General features: G+C 47.3%; 1 protein-coding gene across 2 annotated transcripts in view; it reads right to left on the bottom strand.

Moving 5' to 3' along the window:
• The window catches only part of LOC142571194 (uncharacterized), an 84,393-nt gene that overhangs the window by 45,841 nt on the left and 20,158 nt on the right, over positions 1-18,394 (bottom strand). For both annotated transcript variants that reach the window (XM_075679464.1, XM_075679465.1), the window contains exon 4: positions 6,685-6,790. In XM_075679464.1, the coding sequence (XP_075535579.1) occupies positions 6,685-6,790 (106 nt within the window). The remainder of the gene's footprint in view (positions 1-6,684; positions 6,791-18,394) is intronic.

The following is an 18,394-nucleotide window of genomic DNA, read 5'->3' as shown; positions in this document are numbered from 1 at the left end:
ACATACTTCGTCTTCCAACAGAATTTTTACCTGCAGACGCATGCTACGGCTATGGAAGCATTTATATCAGTTTCTGCTGCGAATCTGGTCATGGAGGACGTCGAACGTCGGGTGTTTGCATCTTTTGTCCCTTCTCCAAAGGTTTTCCTGGGATATGTAGATTACTGCTTCTGCATATTTCGCAAGGATGATTTCGCTACCTTCACTGCTCGTATTAACAGCATGGAACAGGCGATACAGTTTACTGTCGAGCAAGAGGAGGAGGAGGAGGAGGAAAAAACTTTATTTTGCAAAGGAATTTGGGACCTCCCAGGCCCCCTGGGTCCCCGCACGACCCCACTGCACTCAAACGTTCATGTTTAACATGTCCATGACACTGGCAGCCCGGTTGGCGGCGATCTTCTGCTTTGCCGGGTCCGTGGAGTGTAGTGAGGTCTCCCAGTCCTCCCAGGTTTGGAGTGGTACCGGCCCGCCGGGGGGAGGAGAAGCCGGGCAGGGCAGGAGTATACGGGTGAGGTTTGCTTTCGGCGCGTTGCACAGAGGGCAAGAAGGGGGGATGGGTCGGTAGTGGGATAGGAGGAAGCATACAGTTGTCTATACCGTTTCTTGATGTTATTGTCAAGCGCGGTGATTTTGGCCTTTCTTTCTACGTCTGCAGGAAGCCCACACATACAGGCCGGTACTTGCATTTTAACTCGGTACAGACCCGCCGAGGTTGCTCAGTGGCTATGATGTTGGGCTGCTGAGCACAAGGTCGCGGGACCGAATCCCGGCCACGGCGGCCGCATTTTGATGGGGGCGAAAACACCCGTGTACTTAGATTTAGGTGAACGTTAAAGAACCCCAGGTGGTCAAAATTTCCGGAGTCCCCCACTACGGCGTGCCTCATAATAAGAAAGTGGTTTTGGCACGTAAACTCCCTAATTTAATTTTAACTCGGTACATGCGCTTTCACACAAAAGGTCTGTTCTTGCTACTCTGTTGCAGCCAGCAAAAACAATATGCACAAAACAGGAGGACTGCATGCGTGATATTGGGAGCATCTGTGAAGATTTAAGAACCTGCGGCTACAAACCGTCTTTTTGTCCTCGTGTCACTCCTGAGTGTCACTCCAGGAAAAACAGCGTTCTACGTCATCTCCGAAGAATTAAGTGAGCTACCATTCCATATGTCCCTGGCACAAGTGAGACCATCGCTTGTACCATGCGCAGGGCGGACGCCAAATTGCGCATGTGCCAACCCGCAAACTAAGAAACGTTTTCATCATCATCATCATCAGCCTGGTTACGCCTACTGCAGGGCAAAGGCCTCTCCCATACTTCTCCAACTACCCCGGTCGTGTACTAATTGTGGCCATGTTGTCCCTGCAAACTTCTTAATCTCATCCGCCCACCTCACTTTCTGCCGTCCCCTGCTACGCTTCCCTTCCCTTGGAATCCAGTTCGTAACTCTTAATGACCATCGGTTATCTTCCCCCCTCATTACATGTCCTGCCCATGCCCCCCATTTCTTTTTCTTGATTTCAACTAAGATGTCATTAACTCGCGTTTATTCCCTCTGCCAATCTGCTCTTTTCTTATCCCTTAACGTTACACCTATCATTCTTCTTTCCATAGCTCATTGCGTTAGCTCATTGCGGCTGTTAAACATTACTTTAGTTTTTTGTAGATTAATTTTTAGACCCACCCTTCTGCTTTGCCTTTCCAGGGCAGTGAGCATGCATTGCAATTAGTTCCCTGAGTTACTAAGCAAGGCAATATCATCAGCGAATCGCAAGTTACTAAGGTATTCTCCATTAACTCTTATCCCCCATTCTTCCCAATCCAGGTCTCTGAATACCTCCTGTAAACACGCTGTGAATAGCATTGGAGAGATTGTATCTCCCTGCCTGACGCTTTTCTTTATTGGGATTTTGTTGCTTTCTTTATGGAGGACTACGGTGGCTGTGGAGCGGCTATAGATATCTTTCAGTATTTACATAGGGCTCGTCTACAATTCCGTAATGCCTCCATGACTGCTGAGGTTTCGACAGAATCAAACGCTTTCTTGTAATGAATGAAAGCTATATATAAAGGTTGGTTATATTCCGCACATTTTTCTATCACCTGATTGATAGTGTGAATATTGTCTATTGTTGAGTAGCCTTTACGGAATCGAGCCTGGTCTTTGGTTGACAGAAGTCTAAAGTGTTCCCGATTCTATTTGCGATTATTTTAGTAAATACTTTGTAGGCAACGGACAGTAAGCTGATCGGCCTATAATTTTCAAGTCCTTGGCGTCTCCCTTCTTAGGGATTAGGATTATGTTAGCGTTCTTCCAAGATTCCGGTACGCTCAAAGTTCTGAGGCATTGCATATAGAGAGTGGCCAGTTTTGTAGAACTATCTGCCCACCATCCTTCAACAAATCTGCTATTACCTGATCCTCACCAGCTGCCTTCTTCCTTTGCATAGCTCCCAAGGCTTTCTTTACTTCTTCCGGCGTTACTTGTGGGATTTCCAATTCCTCTAGACTATTCTCTCTTCCATTATCATCGGGGGTGCCACTGGTACTGTACAAATCTCTATAGAACTCCTCAGCTACTTGAACTATCTCATCCATATTAGTAATGATATTGCCGGCTTTATCTCTTAACGCATACATCTGATTCTTGGCTATTCCTAGTTTCTTCTTGGCTGCTTTTAGGCTTCCTCCGTTTCTGAAAGCATGTTCAACTCTATCCATATTATACTTCCATATGTCAGCTGTCTTACACTTGTTCATTAACTTCGAAAGTTCTGCCACTTCTATTCTAGCTGTAGGGTCCGAGGCTTTCATACATTTGCGTTTCGTCTTCAGATCTTTCGCCTCCTGCGTTAGCTTACTGGCATTCTGTCGAACGGAGTTACCACCGACTTCCATTGCACACTCCTTAATGATGCCCACAAGACTGTCGTTCATATCTCCAACGCTAAGGTCCTCTTCCTGAGTTAACGCCGCATACCAGTTCTGTAGCTTGATCCGGAATTCTTCTAATATACCTCTTACCGCTAACTCATTGATCGGTTTCTTATGTTCCAGTTTCTTCCGTTCCCTTCTCAAGTCTAGGCTAATTCGAGTTCTTACTTTCCTATGGTCACTGCAGCGCACTTTGCCGAGCACGTCCACATTTTGTATGATGCCAGGGTTAGCGCAGAGTATAAAGTCTATTTCATTTCTAGTCTCGCCATTCGGGCTCCTCCACGTCCACTTTCGGCTCTCCCGCTTGCGGAAGAAGGTATTCATTATCCGCATATTATTCTGATCTGCAAAGTCTACTAATAACTCTCCCCTGCTATTCCTAGTGCCTATGTCATATTCCCCCACTGCTTTGTCTCCAGCCTGCTTCTTGCCTACCTTGGCATTGAAGTCGCCCATCAGTACAGTGTATTTTGTTTTGACTTTACCCATCACCGATTCGACGTCTTCATAGAAGCTTTCGACTTCTTGGTCATCATGACTGGATGTAGGGGCGTACACCTGCACGACCTTCAATTTGTACCTGTGATTAAGTTTCACAACAAGACTTGCCACCCTCTCGTTAATGCCCTAGAATTCCTGTATAGCAATATTCTTATTAATCAGGAACCCGACTCCTAGTTCTCGTCTCTACGCTAAACCCCGGTAACACAGGACATGCCCGCATTTTAGCACTGTATATGCTTCATTTGTCCTCCTAACTTCGCTGAGCCCCATCATATCGCATTTACTGCCCTCTAATTCCTCCAATAGCACTGCTAGACTCGCCTCACTAGATAAAGTTCTAGCGTTACACGTTGCCAGGTTCAGATTCCAATGGCGGCCTGTCCGGAACCAGGGATTCTTAGCACCCTCTGCTGCGTCGCAGGTCTGACTGCCGCCTTGGTCAGTTGCTTCGCAGCTGCTCGGGACTGAAACGCTGGGGACTGCCGGGGTTAAGAAACGTTTTAGTAAACGTAAAAGACAAATTGCCACAGGAAAATTTCCCCAGCGTAGCCTACGCCATAACGTACGAGAACTGTGATTACAAGTATATCGACGAGAAAGGCGACTTCAAGAAACGTGTGAAACAGCATGAGCATGACGTCAATATACGGCACGTGGCCTCGCGAGTACCCTTGCTGAACATGTGAATATTACAGACCACAATATTGACTGGGCACGTGCACAAACTTGCGTCATGTCTTCATCTGTAATTTTTCCCCATACAGGCCATGGCGGACACGCTGAATAGAAATGACAGGACACTTCCAACGGTGTACACTTGCTGCTTGCGTCACGTACTGCAACGTACTTAAATACGTTGTATCTCTGTTATGGGTTTTATTGTAAGCAAGGCTCTCGTATGGGGAGCCGAAATGTCAATAAATTATCAGTTATCTAGATCGTTGCATCTTTTCACGCTTTTCCATCCAACTTCAAGGGCGATAACATCGTCACCGCGTGCCGCATGCTGTAGGTGTGAGTGAAAGCGTAGGAGGTATGGGGGGCGGGCCTTAGGATTCTGTGATCTGTGAATGTGTAGTTGCGCAACATGTTTGTTTGCCTTGTTTGATGCATTATATAACGTGATTTCTTTATATACGTAGATTTATTAGAGACGTATACATAAATTTAAATATCTTGTTCCGAGCTTTTGTGTGTGCATGCAGTGAACTTTGTTTCCAGTGACACATTTTTTCCTTTTATCAAGCTGTATCTTCGTATTTGTAGATTACTTGGTATCTTCGGATTTCCAAGGTATATATTGCAGAACTTTCGCTTTTGATATATGCTCTCTGTTGCGACTATAATTTGGTGCAATTACTCAGAATACACGACCGGTGACAGTTGTTTCTGCGCAATACATTGGAATGAAGGACAGCGTCATTGATATTTTCCCCTGGTCATTGCATATGTACAAAAATGTGAAGAAGGTTCTTGAATTACAAAGCTTCATCGAAGTATCTGTACTCAACTTGTTCATTTCATGGCCTTCACGTTTTTCATATCACCGGCATGTACTGCTTTGCTGATCTTGAACTCATATAGTTCTAAAGTTCGTGTGATATTTCTTTTTAAATAGACAAAAAAGGTGGAAGCATTGATAAGAGTTATTTGTGGCGCAGTTTTTTGCGACATACGAACATATTCTTTTATGAAAAATTACATATTTTACATGTATGCTCAAGAATTCGTTTGCAGCAGTTTTGGCTATGTCAATGCAGTTATCATTGATGTACTTGATCCCTCAACAAATTCTATAAGGTGCAGGCCGAGCTCGAACGTCAGAACCCCCCCCCCCCCCCCCCGAGCGAAATGTCTGGCTACGCCTCTGCGGCGAACAGTTGGCGTTTACTGCATGCAACCGACAAGCAGCATGCTTCTCGTACTGTGCAGGAGTTTTCAGAAGCTTTTCTGGTGAGGCGGGGGTTCTCTCAAAGATCAGAAAGAATTACCGCGATATGCTTCTCAATATTACGAGGAGACTGCTGTTCGCAGCAATTTAAATAAGGGATCTGAATACACACGAAGTATGGGGCTTTTTCTATGGTGCGTCACTATACAAATGGTGGCGTCTAGGTTGGCGTGACCACTCAGACCAGTTGCTCAGGCTTGCTTGAACGTAGGCTAAGCTTAACGCTACCGACGTTTTCTGGTGGTGATACATGCAGGGGACTGCTGCGTCTCCCACAACCTTAACAATTTTTCTCAGTCAAATATGTTGCTAGTTAAAGGAAGGCGGACACTTTCCGAAATGTCGGCCTTCATTATGGTGTCAGTGAATACTTCTCAAATGTGAGTGAGAATGAGCCCCATAGTCACGATTACCGAGCCGTGGATAAACAATGTGGCAAGGCGTCAAGGGATAATGATCGATTCAAGTGGTAGCCATGTGAGAAAAGAAATTGTATTTCTAATTGATTATCATCAGTACAGAAAGTGATGTTTAACAGTCTCGGAAGAGAACAGCAGTTTACGATAGGTAGCGAGGCACTGGAAATGGTAAGGGAATACATGTACTTAGGGTAGGTATAGTGACGGCGAATCCGGATCATGAGACGGAAATAATCAGAAGAATAAGAATGGGCTGGGGTGCGTTTGGCAGGCATTCTCAGATCATGAACAGCAAGTTGCCATTATCCCTCAAGAGAAAAGTGTATAATAGCTGCGTCTTACCAGTACTCATCTAGGGGCAGAAACCTGGAGGCTTACGAAAAGGGTTCTACTTAAATTGAGGACGACGCAACGAGCTATGGAAAGAAGAATGATGGGTGTAACGTTAACGGATAAGAAAAGAGCAGATTGGGTGAGGGAACAAACGCGAGTTAATGACATCTTAGTTGAAATCAAGAAAAGGAAATGGGGGGGGAGGCATGGGTATGACATGTAATGAGGAGGGAAGATAACCGCTGGTCATTAAGGGCTACGGACTGGATTACAAGGGAAGGGAAGCGTAGCAGAGGGCGGCAGAAAGTTAGGTGGGCGGATGCGATTAAGAAGTTTGCAGGGACGACATGGCCACAATTAGTACATGACCGGGGTTGTTGGAGAAGTATGGGAGAGGCCTTTGCCCTGCCTGATGATGATGATGAGTACAGCAACCGACTGCGAGGAAAATGTTCTCGCGCGGTTATAGGTTTGCACTGTCGGCATTGGACGACCTTATGCGGGTGCTATCGCAGACGGAGGACAGCATGCGTCTCACCTGCAAGCAGTGGCTGTGCTCCCGGCTGCGAAGAACACATCTAGCGGTTGTGCCATGCACTGCCTGATCTTGTCCAAGGGGCTGCAGTCGCCGTCGACCTCAAAACCTGCAAATGCACGGGTTGCGAACACACTCACGGAACCCGGGCGCAATACTTCTCCTTAACGCGAAGCCCGTAGGACCTTTGCAGGGTGCTTGTACCCACGCGAACCCTACCTGTGACCTGGAAAACGTCGGCACAGAACTAACATTAAAGACATGCAAACAAAACGAAATTCGGGACCATCTCGAAGACGAAGAAATAATAGAATGCTAGTTGAGTTGATCTATTTCTCGGGACATTAAATGCGCATACATTAGCTCCGTTTAAATTTGCAGAATGAATTTCACAAACAGCATGAATTTGCATTTGTCGGCTAACGCACCCACCATTATTTTCTATACAATTTCACTTTACAAACTTAAAGCCTTTGTAGTTGAAACATAGCGCAATATACGGGAACAAAGTGAGGAGGGATAGAATGACACTGAACAATATTAACAGTCTCAAGGTTGAAAAAAGCAAAATATAATAACATATAACAAATACGAAAAACTGTATGTGAATGAGTATGAGGGATGAAAAACACAAAATGCATTATATTACTAAAACTCCCAAGAATCATAAGCAAACAATTGAATAAGTAACAACTAAGTTGCATGGCAAACAATTTGTAAGAGAAGACGTTGAAGAAAAAAAAAGAAGCGCGATAAAATTTAACAATAACAGCAGGGCAAAAAAAATGCGGCTTGTGAGTGACAAAACAATATAAAAGTGCAACAGCGTACGTATTTCCTGGCTGGTTGGTTCGTGACTTGACCAGAATGCAAGGTCCAATATGAACAAATGCAAAGTTGACAGTGACAAACGATTCTCGGATGCTAATTCATTTGTTGGGAGCTCGGTTTAGCGGAGGAAAGTAGTACAAGTTTTGACAGGTTGAGAACGAAAGTAGACTGGGCGACTGGATTTATTCCACGGTAAAACAGGTTTTCCGAGTGTTCGTGGTGGCGCCCCTGTCGGGCAGCCACCCGTATTTTTCCAGGGTTCCGTGGTGGCGACGAAAACATAATTTTTGTGTGCACGCTTTGAGGTTGCTTCTGTTTTTAATTTACTGATTGCTTTTTGCCTTCAAGTAATAATTGGCTAGCTTTATTTTTCTGTATTTTTTGTGTGCGCGGATGTGCGTTGTGTATATTTGATTTTAAAAGACAGCCATAGCGTGCTTTCGCATCACGTGTTCAACACCTGGAACCGTGTTGGACGGCGAGTCGTTATAGCCTTTGAACATTATTTTGGAATTGGCAACACTATTAAATATTACGGTTTTAGCATGTGTGCGCATTGTTATAGGTAATATTGCTGTGGTAGAACCGTGAGAGCGTGGCTGCTTGCTTGAACAAGTGAGAACACGTGTCATACCTTCTCAAACATTGTTAATTATTTTGCGGCCTTTTAAGGATTTAGATTGTGAGCGTATGGGCCTTTTCTACAAAGCCCGTGCTTTGAAAGCTTCGGTGTTTGCATTACGAAGAGTTAAGTGCAACACATGGCAAGAAAGAAGGTCCCCTCAAGGTAGACCAGGGGAAGGATGGGAATGCAGAAGAAGTCGAGTCAATCGGCAGACACTGTGATGGCGATTCTAGGCAAAAGAAAATGGAGGATTTCCAGCATGGGCTTATAAAATAGGTCGAAGACCACAAAAATGAGCTAAATTTTGAGCGTGATGCACGGAAGGCGCCGGAAAAACGACTTCAAGCAGCTGAGGAAAACCTGAACAGGGCCGCCATCGTGAACGAAAATGGTCGTGACAATGGAACGCAGTCTGCTGACGTGACAGGAGAGGGAGTGTCAACAAAGCACGTGAAATGCGTGCAACGTGGGGAGTGGTTAGCTGGAAAGAGCTGCACCTGCCTCGATGCGGCCACAAAGGAAAACACGGAACGCAGGGGTCGATGCCCCATGTCAAGTCCGAATCACCCGGAAATGTGTGACAAAGGGAAGCAGGGGGAGGCCTCGGCAGTTGGAGAGAGTGAAAGGGTGATTATCGCCGAGAACTCAAAGGTGGCTGGGTGCTCAGAATGAATTGTGGAGAGGCTAAAATGTGATAAAATAGCGGTCGTAGGAACATTTTCAGGGCGGACATTGGGTTCTGTCATTATGCGCGCAAAGGCAAAGTTGGTGGAAAATGCCCAGGGATGCAACTTTGTCCAAGTAACAGGTGGGCTAAATGACGCCCTTAACAGTAAAGGGACAGGACTAGCCCAGTGCTTGGCGAACAGGGTAGACGACTTGCGCGAGCGGTGTGCGAGGTGCCGGAGGTGCCTATACGTGACAGTCACATACAAAGAGCCGTAGTGGCTGCTAATGAGGCGATATGGAAAATGAGCTGAGAGAAAGGCTTCGAGGCTGTCGAAATAAACAGGGAAGTGAGAAGATGTGGTGGTTTTCTATGAGACGGGTTCAATTTCAATTACAAGCTTACACGAGAAGTGGGCTGGCGACTTGCTGGTCGCGCTGTTGCTTTTTTAGGGGGACACAGGCACTCAGGAGGCCAGAGTAGGTAGCAATCAAGAAGGTCCCCTAAGGGAACCTCAGTATAGCATCGCCGTCAGTAACAGAAAAAGGAGGAAAGGAAGAAAGAGAGCTCGTCATGCAATAGGCTACATAAACATGCAGGGCGGCAGAAGAAAGGAAAATTGAGCAGAGATTGCGGAGAAGGTAAATAGAGAACAAATAGGGGTGTATGCGGTTACAGAAACGTACCTCACAAACTCAGACGAGCCACTAGTGATTAAGAATTATGTTTGGGAACGGTGTAACAGAACTAAATCCGAAAGAAATGGAGGCGGAGTAGGAATGAACATCCATGAGGGAGCCACATGGAGAAGCGCAAATTCAATATGTCAAGAGCATATTTGGTTATCTGGTGCAATGAGTGGAACGAAAACTTGGCTGGGCGTAACGTATTTATGGACCGGAAATAATTGCACAGAGAAGAATCAAGATCCACTGGAATGCCTAAGTGCTGATATTAAGGGTTTCGGGAATGATGCCGAAATTATCCTGCTAGGCGACATGAATGCATCCATAATACAGCATCTAGATGCCTATACCGACAACAATTTCAAGTCAATGCTCGATCTTGGCGAGCGGCATAACATCGTTATTGTGAATACAGGGCCTAAGTGTGACGGGCAGAACACGTGGGAAGCGGGATACCGGTAATCGACCATTGATTACAGTCTGATGACAGAAGGAATTAATGACAATTTAGCAGGGAAGAAGTTTGGGCGTGTTGGTGGGATACATACGGACTGGGATACATAGCGCAAAAAATGACACAGGGACAAGCAGAACACAGGCGCTCGTCCTGTGTTCTGCTTGTCCCTGTGTAATTTTTTGCGCTATGTATCCCAGTCTGTATTCATGACAAGTTGAGAGAAATGAACATTGACGAGGGAGGGTATTGCAGCCTACGGAGTGGACATAAACGCATCTTTTTGAAAATGGAATATGTAGTTGGGAAAGAGAGCAAGTAGCGGAAAATGGCCAGTCCAAATTTGAATGCTGGACAAATAACAAATATGGGGCGCTATAACGTAAAGATATTCCGAAATTTTCTTTTCCAATTCTGCAATCAGCCCTCTCCTATTGGTCAAAAACTTTTTTGGACCACCCCTACTTCACCCGTCTGTCACGCGACGTCATGGATACCGCGATAGCGCCCCGTATGATATGACGTGTACACACTGATTATGCATAGTTGGACCGAACAAAAGAAATATAGTCATTTCCGATTCGAAGCCTTTTCGTCATTAGACCTCGGCTATTGGTCAAAGGTTTTAGGGCTGCACCCACTTCACCTGCCTGTCACGCGACGTCACAAAAATGCAGAAACTCACGCGTCAAAGTGACTTGTACGCGCTAACGATGCCTTCAGATGCCGAACAAAACGAAACTTCTTTTCTGAATGGCCACAGGCTGCCCTGTTCCAAAAGGAATAAAAGATGGCTGCCACCGATCGCTCGGGAACCGGCTACTCGCGCCTGCCGGAGAGCATGGGCTTATTTGCCTCCGATAAAGCTCTTTGCGTGGTCGTGTAAAGTTTTCGAGCACTTTTGGCACGTTTACGACCTCGCTCTGCCAACTCTTCCTTGCTGAGGATCTGTTTTAGCACCATTGTCAACCTTCCGTTGCATGCCGCCGCGAGTTCCGACCAGCCACCGGAAACTAAGTAAGGGAAAGCGTACCAATCGCAGACGCTGGCAACACCCTCTTGATCCGGTTGATCCCGAAGGCGAGAATTAGGTCTGGAATTTAGGGCTAAAAAATCTGATATTGTGGTACTCAAAGAAAACCGCTGACAGCTACAATGCAGGACCAGGAGATACCTCGCGTAAAAGAACATAAATACCTTGGTATATGGATAAACGGAGGCAATAGATATGTGGAAACACAGGAAAAGAATTATAACAGTAAAGGGAAAGAGAAATGCAGCCACAATGAAACACAGAGCGCTATGGGGAGGCAAGAGGTACAAGGTGCTCCGGGGTATATGGAAAATTGCATTGGTTCCAGGACTTACTTTTGGAAATGCGGTTGTTTGCTTAAAATCAAGGGTACAGTCAGTACTCAATGGCAACCAGAGGTCAGGGGGACGCCTCGCATTGGGCGCTCACGGGTAGACTACAAATGAAGCTGTGCGGGATATGGGCTAGACAAGCCTTGAAGTGAGGGAAGCTCACCGTAAAATTGATTATGAAGAGCGACTGAGCAATATGGAAGAATGTAAATGGGCTGTGAGGGTTTTCAGGTATTTGCACAGAAAAAGCATTAATTCACAGTGGAGGAAAATAACTAGGAAGCTTACCAGCAAGTGTGCGACCTGTATGGTGAGCTACCCGGCAACAAAAACATCAGCCGGAAAGTCAGAAAGGCTTAGATAATCTCTTCAGTGGCAGCAATGGAAAAGAAACCTGCTATGAGTAACTACTTCAAAGGAAAAAACGAACTCAGGAAAGAGACAATTTATGATAACCCAAAGGGAAGCTCAATACTTTTCGAAGCGAGATCAAGATGCCTTAGAACTAGCACTTATAAAACGTGATATAAGAATGAAGAAGCATGTGCTTGCGGCGGTAAAGCCAGGGAAACGATGGAGCATGTTTTACTAGAATGAGAAAATATCTGCCCAGTGGTCGTTTTAGGCATCTCTGGCCTCCTTGAAGCCCTTGGGTTCAGCGAGAACAGGGGGTAAGTAACTAGGTCCGCAGTAGAGATTAGTAAGCGGCGATTGGAAGATTGGTGGAAGTAGGGAAACGACAAAAAACGGAGACATACAAAAGCACAATTCGCAATAGGGGATGAGAAAATTTGGTTGTGGGAGTTCATAGTGTTTTTTCTTTTTTATTGTTTAACCTAGGTAGGACATTAGGCAGTATAATAGTAAGAGGTTGGTGGCGCAACCCACCACCAGGTTCCAAAGGGGACGCTCATAACATCCATCCATCCATCCATCCATCCATCCATCCATCCATCCATCCATCCATCCATCCATCCATCCATCCATCCATCCATTCATCCATCCATCCATCCACCCGTCCATCCATCCATTTATCCATCCATCCATCCATCCTACCACCAGGTTCCAAAGGGGACGCTCATAACATCCATCCATCCATCCATCCATCCATCCATCCATCCATCCATCCATCCATCCATCCATCCATCCATCCATCCATCCATCCATCCATCCATCCATCCAGTTGTCTGTTGCTGGTGCTCTAAGCAGCCTCCACAGAGCACAGGCCACGCGCTCGCGTGTTCCCTTTCATAAAGGACCACCCTATACCTAACCACCTTCCCATCAGCCTGGGCCACTGGGTGGGGTTCAGGCAATAGGGGTTCAAGAGAGGTTCAGAAATTTTAGTTAGTATAATTCATCGGGGGCTTTCTTTCTTTTTTTAATATAGGTATGACATTAGGCAATAATATAAGAGCTTGGTGGCGCAGCCCGGTACCCCGTTTCAAAGGGGACGCTCATAACTTCCGTCCATCCATCCCAACCTTACATGCCTTACATGTAGCTGAGGTTGGATATCATCTCATCCGACCTCAGCTGGAATACGCACATACAGTACGTAGCTAAAAAAGCCCTAAACAAGCTGTTATACCTCAAACGCACCTTATCGCATTCTACCAGCCAGCAAAGCAGCTTGCTTACGTCACTCTTATCAGACCGGCACTCGAACATGCCAACATAGTAGTTTCTACATACCAAAAACCACATTTATACACTCGAACGCATAAAAAGAAAAGCAGTCCGATTTATCTATAATCGTTTTAAACGCACAGATTCACCAACCGAACTTCTTTCTCGCGCAGGCTTCGCTACGCTCGAAATTCGAGCTAAGTTTCAACGATTAACGTTCCTTTACTTAGTATTACACAGTGCACTGAAGTTGGATCCCGCCGCCTTTGTAAAGCACAAACACACCAGACCAACTCGGCATAAGCACGCTTTCACTGTAGAAGAATTTCTTCGTGATAACAATATTTTTTCTTTTCATTCTTTCCGCGAGCTGTGCGAGAGTCGGACTGATTTAACCCTGCTGTTACTGCCCGGCCCACGTTAGAAACATTTACAAATCATTTAGAAGGAACAGTCCCCATCACAACTTAATTTTTTTTTTGCAAGAGCAATTGTGTGCAGACCATTGTGTTACTCATTGAATGTAAGTGTTTATGTTTTATATGCTAACTTCTTGTTTGTTCAGTGTTATTTTGCTCATATTGTACTTTTATGATGACCATATGCCCACTCCTGTAATAATCCCTATCGGTATTGACAGTATTGTGAAATAAATAAATAAATAAAATGTCAAGAAAGAGCAGGGGGCAATGATTCTCACGTGGAGGCCAGGCGAGTTAACTGGATTTTACCGATGCGGGTTACAACTCACAGTTAAAGTGGTCGCTGCAAAGGCTCCTACCCAAGAATGCCGGAGGCTTAGGTGTGAATGGCGGGAGGAGTGAAGCGTTAACGTTCAAGGTTGGCGTGTTTCACGTGATCGCCCGACACTGTCGCTTCTTTGCCGCGTAAATCAATCTTCAAGGTTTTCTCTGAATGCGAAGCCACACAAAAGGGGCTTTCATAGGAAGGAGCCACCGGTGGCTTGATAGAGTCGCGCCGCAGAAAGACGTGCGCGGTTGTTTCAATTGTCGAAAAACTAAACACAGGCTGCTCGCGGGAGATACGGGGAGGTGCAGGTCGAAGCTGGTCGAACCAGGAATGTAGCCTCTCTAAGTGCTGCGCCGCCGCCCCTGGCGGAATTCCTTACTCGGCGCCGAAAAACTGGCCTGGAACGCGGATTGCTGATCCATAGAGCATCTCGACAGTGCTGACTCCGAGGTCATTCTTGATGGCTGTTCGCAGCCCCAGTAGTACTAGGGGTAGCCTTTCCACCCAGTGCTGTCTGTCGATCGTGGCGGTGAATGACGCCTTCAGTTGTCGGTGGAGACGCTCGACCATGCCGTGGCTCTGTGGGTGGTAAGCCGTGGTGTTATGCAGGTGTGTGCCGAGCACTCTCACCAGTGCAGAAAAAAGCGAGCTTTGGAATTGTCAGCCTCGGTCAGTAGTATTCGCAAAGGGCAACCGTACCACTATACCCGTGTAGCAACAAATGCTTCTGCCACTGCCATCTTGAGTACCACTCGACAAATGCTAGAAGGAACCTGAAACCATGCTAGGGCGGAAGAGGCCCCACCAAATCAAAATGCACGGGATCGAAACGGCTCTCTGGGGGTTGAAACGGCTGCACCGCTGAACGCGTGTGCCGGGTCACTTTCACGCCTTGGCAGGCTTGGCAGCTTCTTGCCCAGCTTCGAACATCTTTGTTGATCCCTGGCCCTATGAAGTGGTCTGTGATAAGCCACTGTGTCGCTCTGATGCCGGGATGACTTAGCCCGTGCAGTGAATCGAATAATGGCCGCCGAAACTGATGGGGCACGAACGGGCGAGGAGCGATGCGTCGCTGTGTCGCATGCGATTTGCCGCTCGCGACCAATGTTGTTGTGTAGGGAAGCGGCTCCTCCGCAAGCTGGAGTGACGACCTTTTTTCCCGCAGTTGGTGCAGCTAGGGTTCGCTTTTGCTGGGCGGAGGCTAGAGCTTGCAGATCCGCAGAGCTAGCAGGCACAACGCCGATCAGCGACAGTGCATCAGCCGCCTGATTTTCGGTCCCAGAAATATAGCGGATGTCCGTAGAAAATTTGGAGATAAAGGAAAGTTGTCGAAGCTCCCATTCTGAGTACTAGGAACGGTTGTTCTCGAAAACGAAGGTGAACTGCTTGTAGTCGGTCAGTATGTAAAAGTTGTAGCCTTCAAGAAAAAGCGGAAATGCTTGACAGTGCAATAGATGACCAACATATCCATCCCGAAGGTGCTATAGCGAGCTTCTCTGGGTTTGAGGCACTTTCAGAAGAAACTCAGCTGCCTCCAGTCTGTGCCATCGTACTGCTGTAGTATGCTGCAACCTCATAAGGCGAGTTGGGGCGTCGGGAAACGGATGAATCAGCAACACTGCAGTAGGCAACCGCGTTTGGCTTCCTAGAAGGAGTGTTCGAGCTCCGAGGACCAGTGGAAGGTAGGCGGTTTTTTTTAGTCAGGACGCAGCAGGTCGGTAAGTGGCTTAAGAACTTGCGCACAGGATGGTATGAAGCACCTGTGAGAATGTATGAGCACCAAAAACTCGCGCGACTTTCTGAAGGAGGTTGGAGAGGGGAAGTTCTCGACTGCCTGCACCCGCGATTCCAGTGGCTTGATGCCTTGGGGTGAAATGTGATGGCCGAGAAAATCTAGGATTTAAACTCCGAAAAGGCATTTCTGGGACTTTAGGACTAGGCCGTGTTCATCCAGTTGCTCAAATAGAAGGCGAAGGTTGTCATTGTGCTCTTCGTCTGCGCGACTTGCAATGAGAATGTCGTCAAGGTAGACGATCGAAAATGAACGGAAGTCTAACCTTCGAAAAGTTTGCGCCTCATTCTTCAAACCGCAAAAGCATACGGAGAAACTCAAACAGGGCCAAATGGAGTAGTGATTGCTGTATTCGGAATGTCACTGTGCTCGACATAAATTCGGTGATATGCTCTCATTAAATCGATCTTGCTGTGTATTTTCGTTCCTGCGAGACGAGCGCCGAAGTCATGTATGTGGGGACGGCGATAATGATCCGGAGTAGTGATGATATTCAAAGCTCTGTAATCACGGCAAGGCCACCGGTCACCACTGTCCTGCTTCGGAACCAGATGGAGAGGAGAAGACCAATTGCTGGAGGAGGACGAAACACCGAGCGGAAGCATGTGTTCGAACTCACGGTGGGCGACTTCCCCCCTCCGTCCAGAGGCCCTCCGTGGCCGTGTGGCGACAGGTGGGCCGGTGGTGGTGATATGATGCGTCAACTTGTGTTTCACGGGCAGCGCATCGTTTCGGGGCGTCGTGAGTTGCGGATACTCAGCAAGTGTCTTGTCGTACGTTGAGACCGGCCGAAACGTAGGGATGCCAGATGAGGTAAGGTTGGACTGCAGGCCAAGTACAGCGAGGGATGTGAGGTTATCATTTAAGCGCCGATCGCGAACACTCACATGTAGGTTCAAATGGCTGAGTAAGTCCGCGTATGGCAAAGCAGACGTCGGCAATCACAAACACACACCTGTGCAAGCGCCGGAATCCGACGTCCATCGTTATTGACCGGAGCCCATACGACGCGATGGCAGTGTTGTTCACCGCGCGGCGCGTGGTTGCGGTCTTGCCGCGTTGGCAATTTGCGGCAGTGGCGGGAACGATAGAGAGCTCGGCCCCGGTGTCGACGAGGAGGCAGGTGCCGGTGATGCGGTTGACTACGAAGAATAAGCGGCTTGTATGAGGGCCGATGTCGCATGACGCCATTAGCGACTGGCCAGTGCGTTTCCGTCTAAGAACAGGGCTGGGTGCAGCGACTTGCTTGTTCGCGAAAGCGACGATTGTACCAGCACAACTGGCGCGGCGAGTCCCTAGGTGCGCTGCGAGACTGTGAAGGCGAATGGTTGCGCCGAAGTTGGTCGCCAATGTTGCCACCCGTCGTCAGCTTCTCCGGCGCCCTGGTAAAGCGTTCGACTGCTCCCTCCAAATGCGAGAGTCGGTCTCCTGACTTTGAGATTCTGGCAGCGGTGATAGGTAGCTGTGATGCAGACGAGCAGTCGTATATGCGGTCACCGAGTGCAACCAGCCGATCGAGACTCGTCTCGTCGGAACCCTCGAGCACCACGTGCGTGGACTGCGGGAGGAGCTGCAAGAACAGCTTGCGCAAAATTGGAAGCTGGCTCTCGTTTGGGGAGTGGCCACCCAGTAGCTGACGTAACCGGTGCAGGAATTGTGACGCTCGTTGGTCGCCGAGTTCCTCGGAGAAGAGCTGTAGAAGCCCACTCTGTTGCCATGGCTCGAGGTACTGCAGGACCATGCGTGTCAGGTCGTCGTATGCTGTGGCCGAAGACGTGCCCGCTAGCAAGTCGTCTATGGCATCGGCGATGTCAGTGGGTAGCGCAGCGACGACGTGCAGCTACCTTGCTCTCTGTGAGGTAAGGCCCTGATAAGGCCCAATGAAAACGAGCCATGCGTCTCAACACGCTCACTTGCCAACGAGGCGCTCATAACTCGACGGATGCTCAGCAACGTTCAATTGGACATTGGGCCACCCCGAAATATCAAGTCGGCTCACACCACATTTGAAGTTTGACCACCCCGAAATTTAAGTAGGTCCACCCCTAAATTTAAAGTTGGTCCAACCCCACATTTTCTTGTGCCAACCCCAAATGTCAATTAGGCCCAGCCCGAAAAAACTTAAAGTTGGCCCACCGCCTAATGTAAGTTGCCCCCCAACTTTCAATTGGGTCACTCCCCACCCCCCAACTTCAAGTTGACCCATCTGTAAATTTAAGTTGGCGCACTTCCAACTTTCAAGTGAACCCACCCCGAAATTTAAGTTGGCCTCCCCCTAAATTTCAAGTTGGCCCACCTCCAGATTTGATCTTCGCCAACCCTCAAGTTTAAGTTGACCCTACCCAAAATTTCAAGTTTACCCGCCCCCAAATTTCATTTGGCCCACATCCAAATTTCAGGTTGCCCCACCCACAAATTTATGTTCTGCCTCCATGAAAATTTCGAGTTTGCCACCCCTAATTTAATTTTTCCCACCCCCAAGTTTAAACTTGGCCCACCCCCAAATTTTAGTTGGCTCAAGTTCAAATTTAAAGTTGGCCTAGCCGCAAATTTAATTTTGCCCCTGTCCGAATTTCATGTTGGCCCACCCCCTAATTTAAGGTGGCCCAATCCACATTTCAAGTTGGTCCACCCACAAATTTCAAGTCGGCCCACTCACCAATTTTAAGTTCGCCCTAACCGAAATTTCAGTTGCTCCACCTCCAAATTTCATGTCGACCCACCTCCAGGTTTCAATTGGCCCACCCCTACTATAAGCTTATAACGAGCGCTATATGGGCATGGTCTTATATTATTTTTTTGCTTTAAGTTGTTCCTGATCGCTTGAAAGCTACCAATCATCTACATTTACATGATCATTTAAACTTTCATAACTATTCAATGTGCTAACTTTGCAAATTACGTATTTTTGTGT

This window comes from Dermacentor variabilis, chromosome 2 (genome assembly GCF_050947875.1).
Source record: "Dermacentor variabilis isolate Ectoservices chromosome 2, ASM5094787v1, whole genome shotgun sequence".
NCBI lineage: Eukaryota > Metazoa > Arthropoda > Arachnida > Ixodida > Ixodidae > Dermacentor > Dermacentor variabilis.
This window is presented reverse-complemented; position numbering and strand designations above follow the sequence as displayed.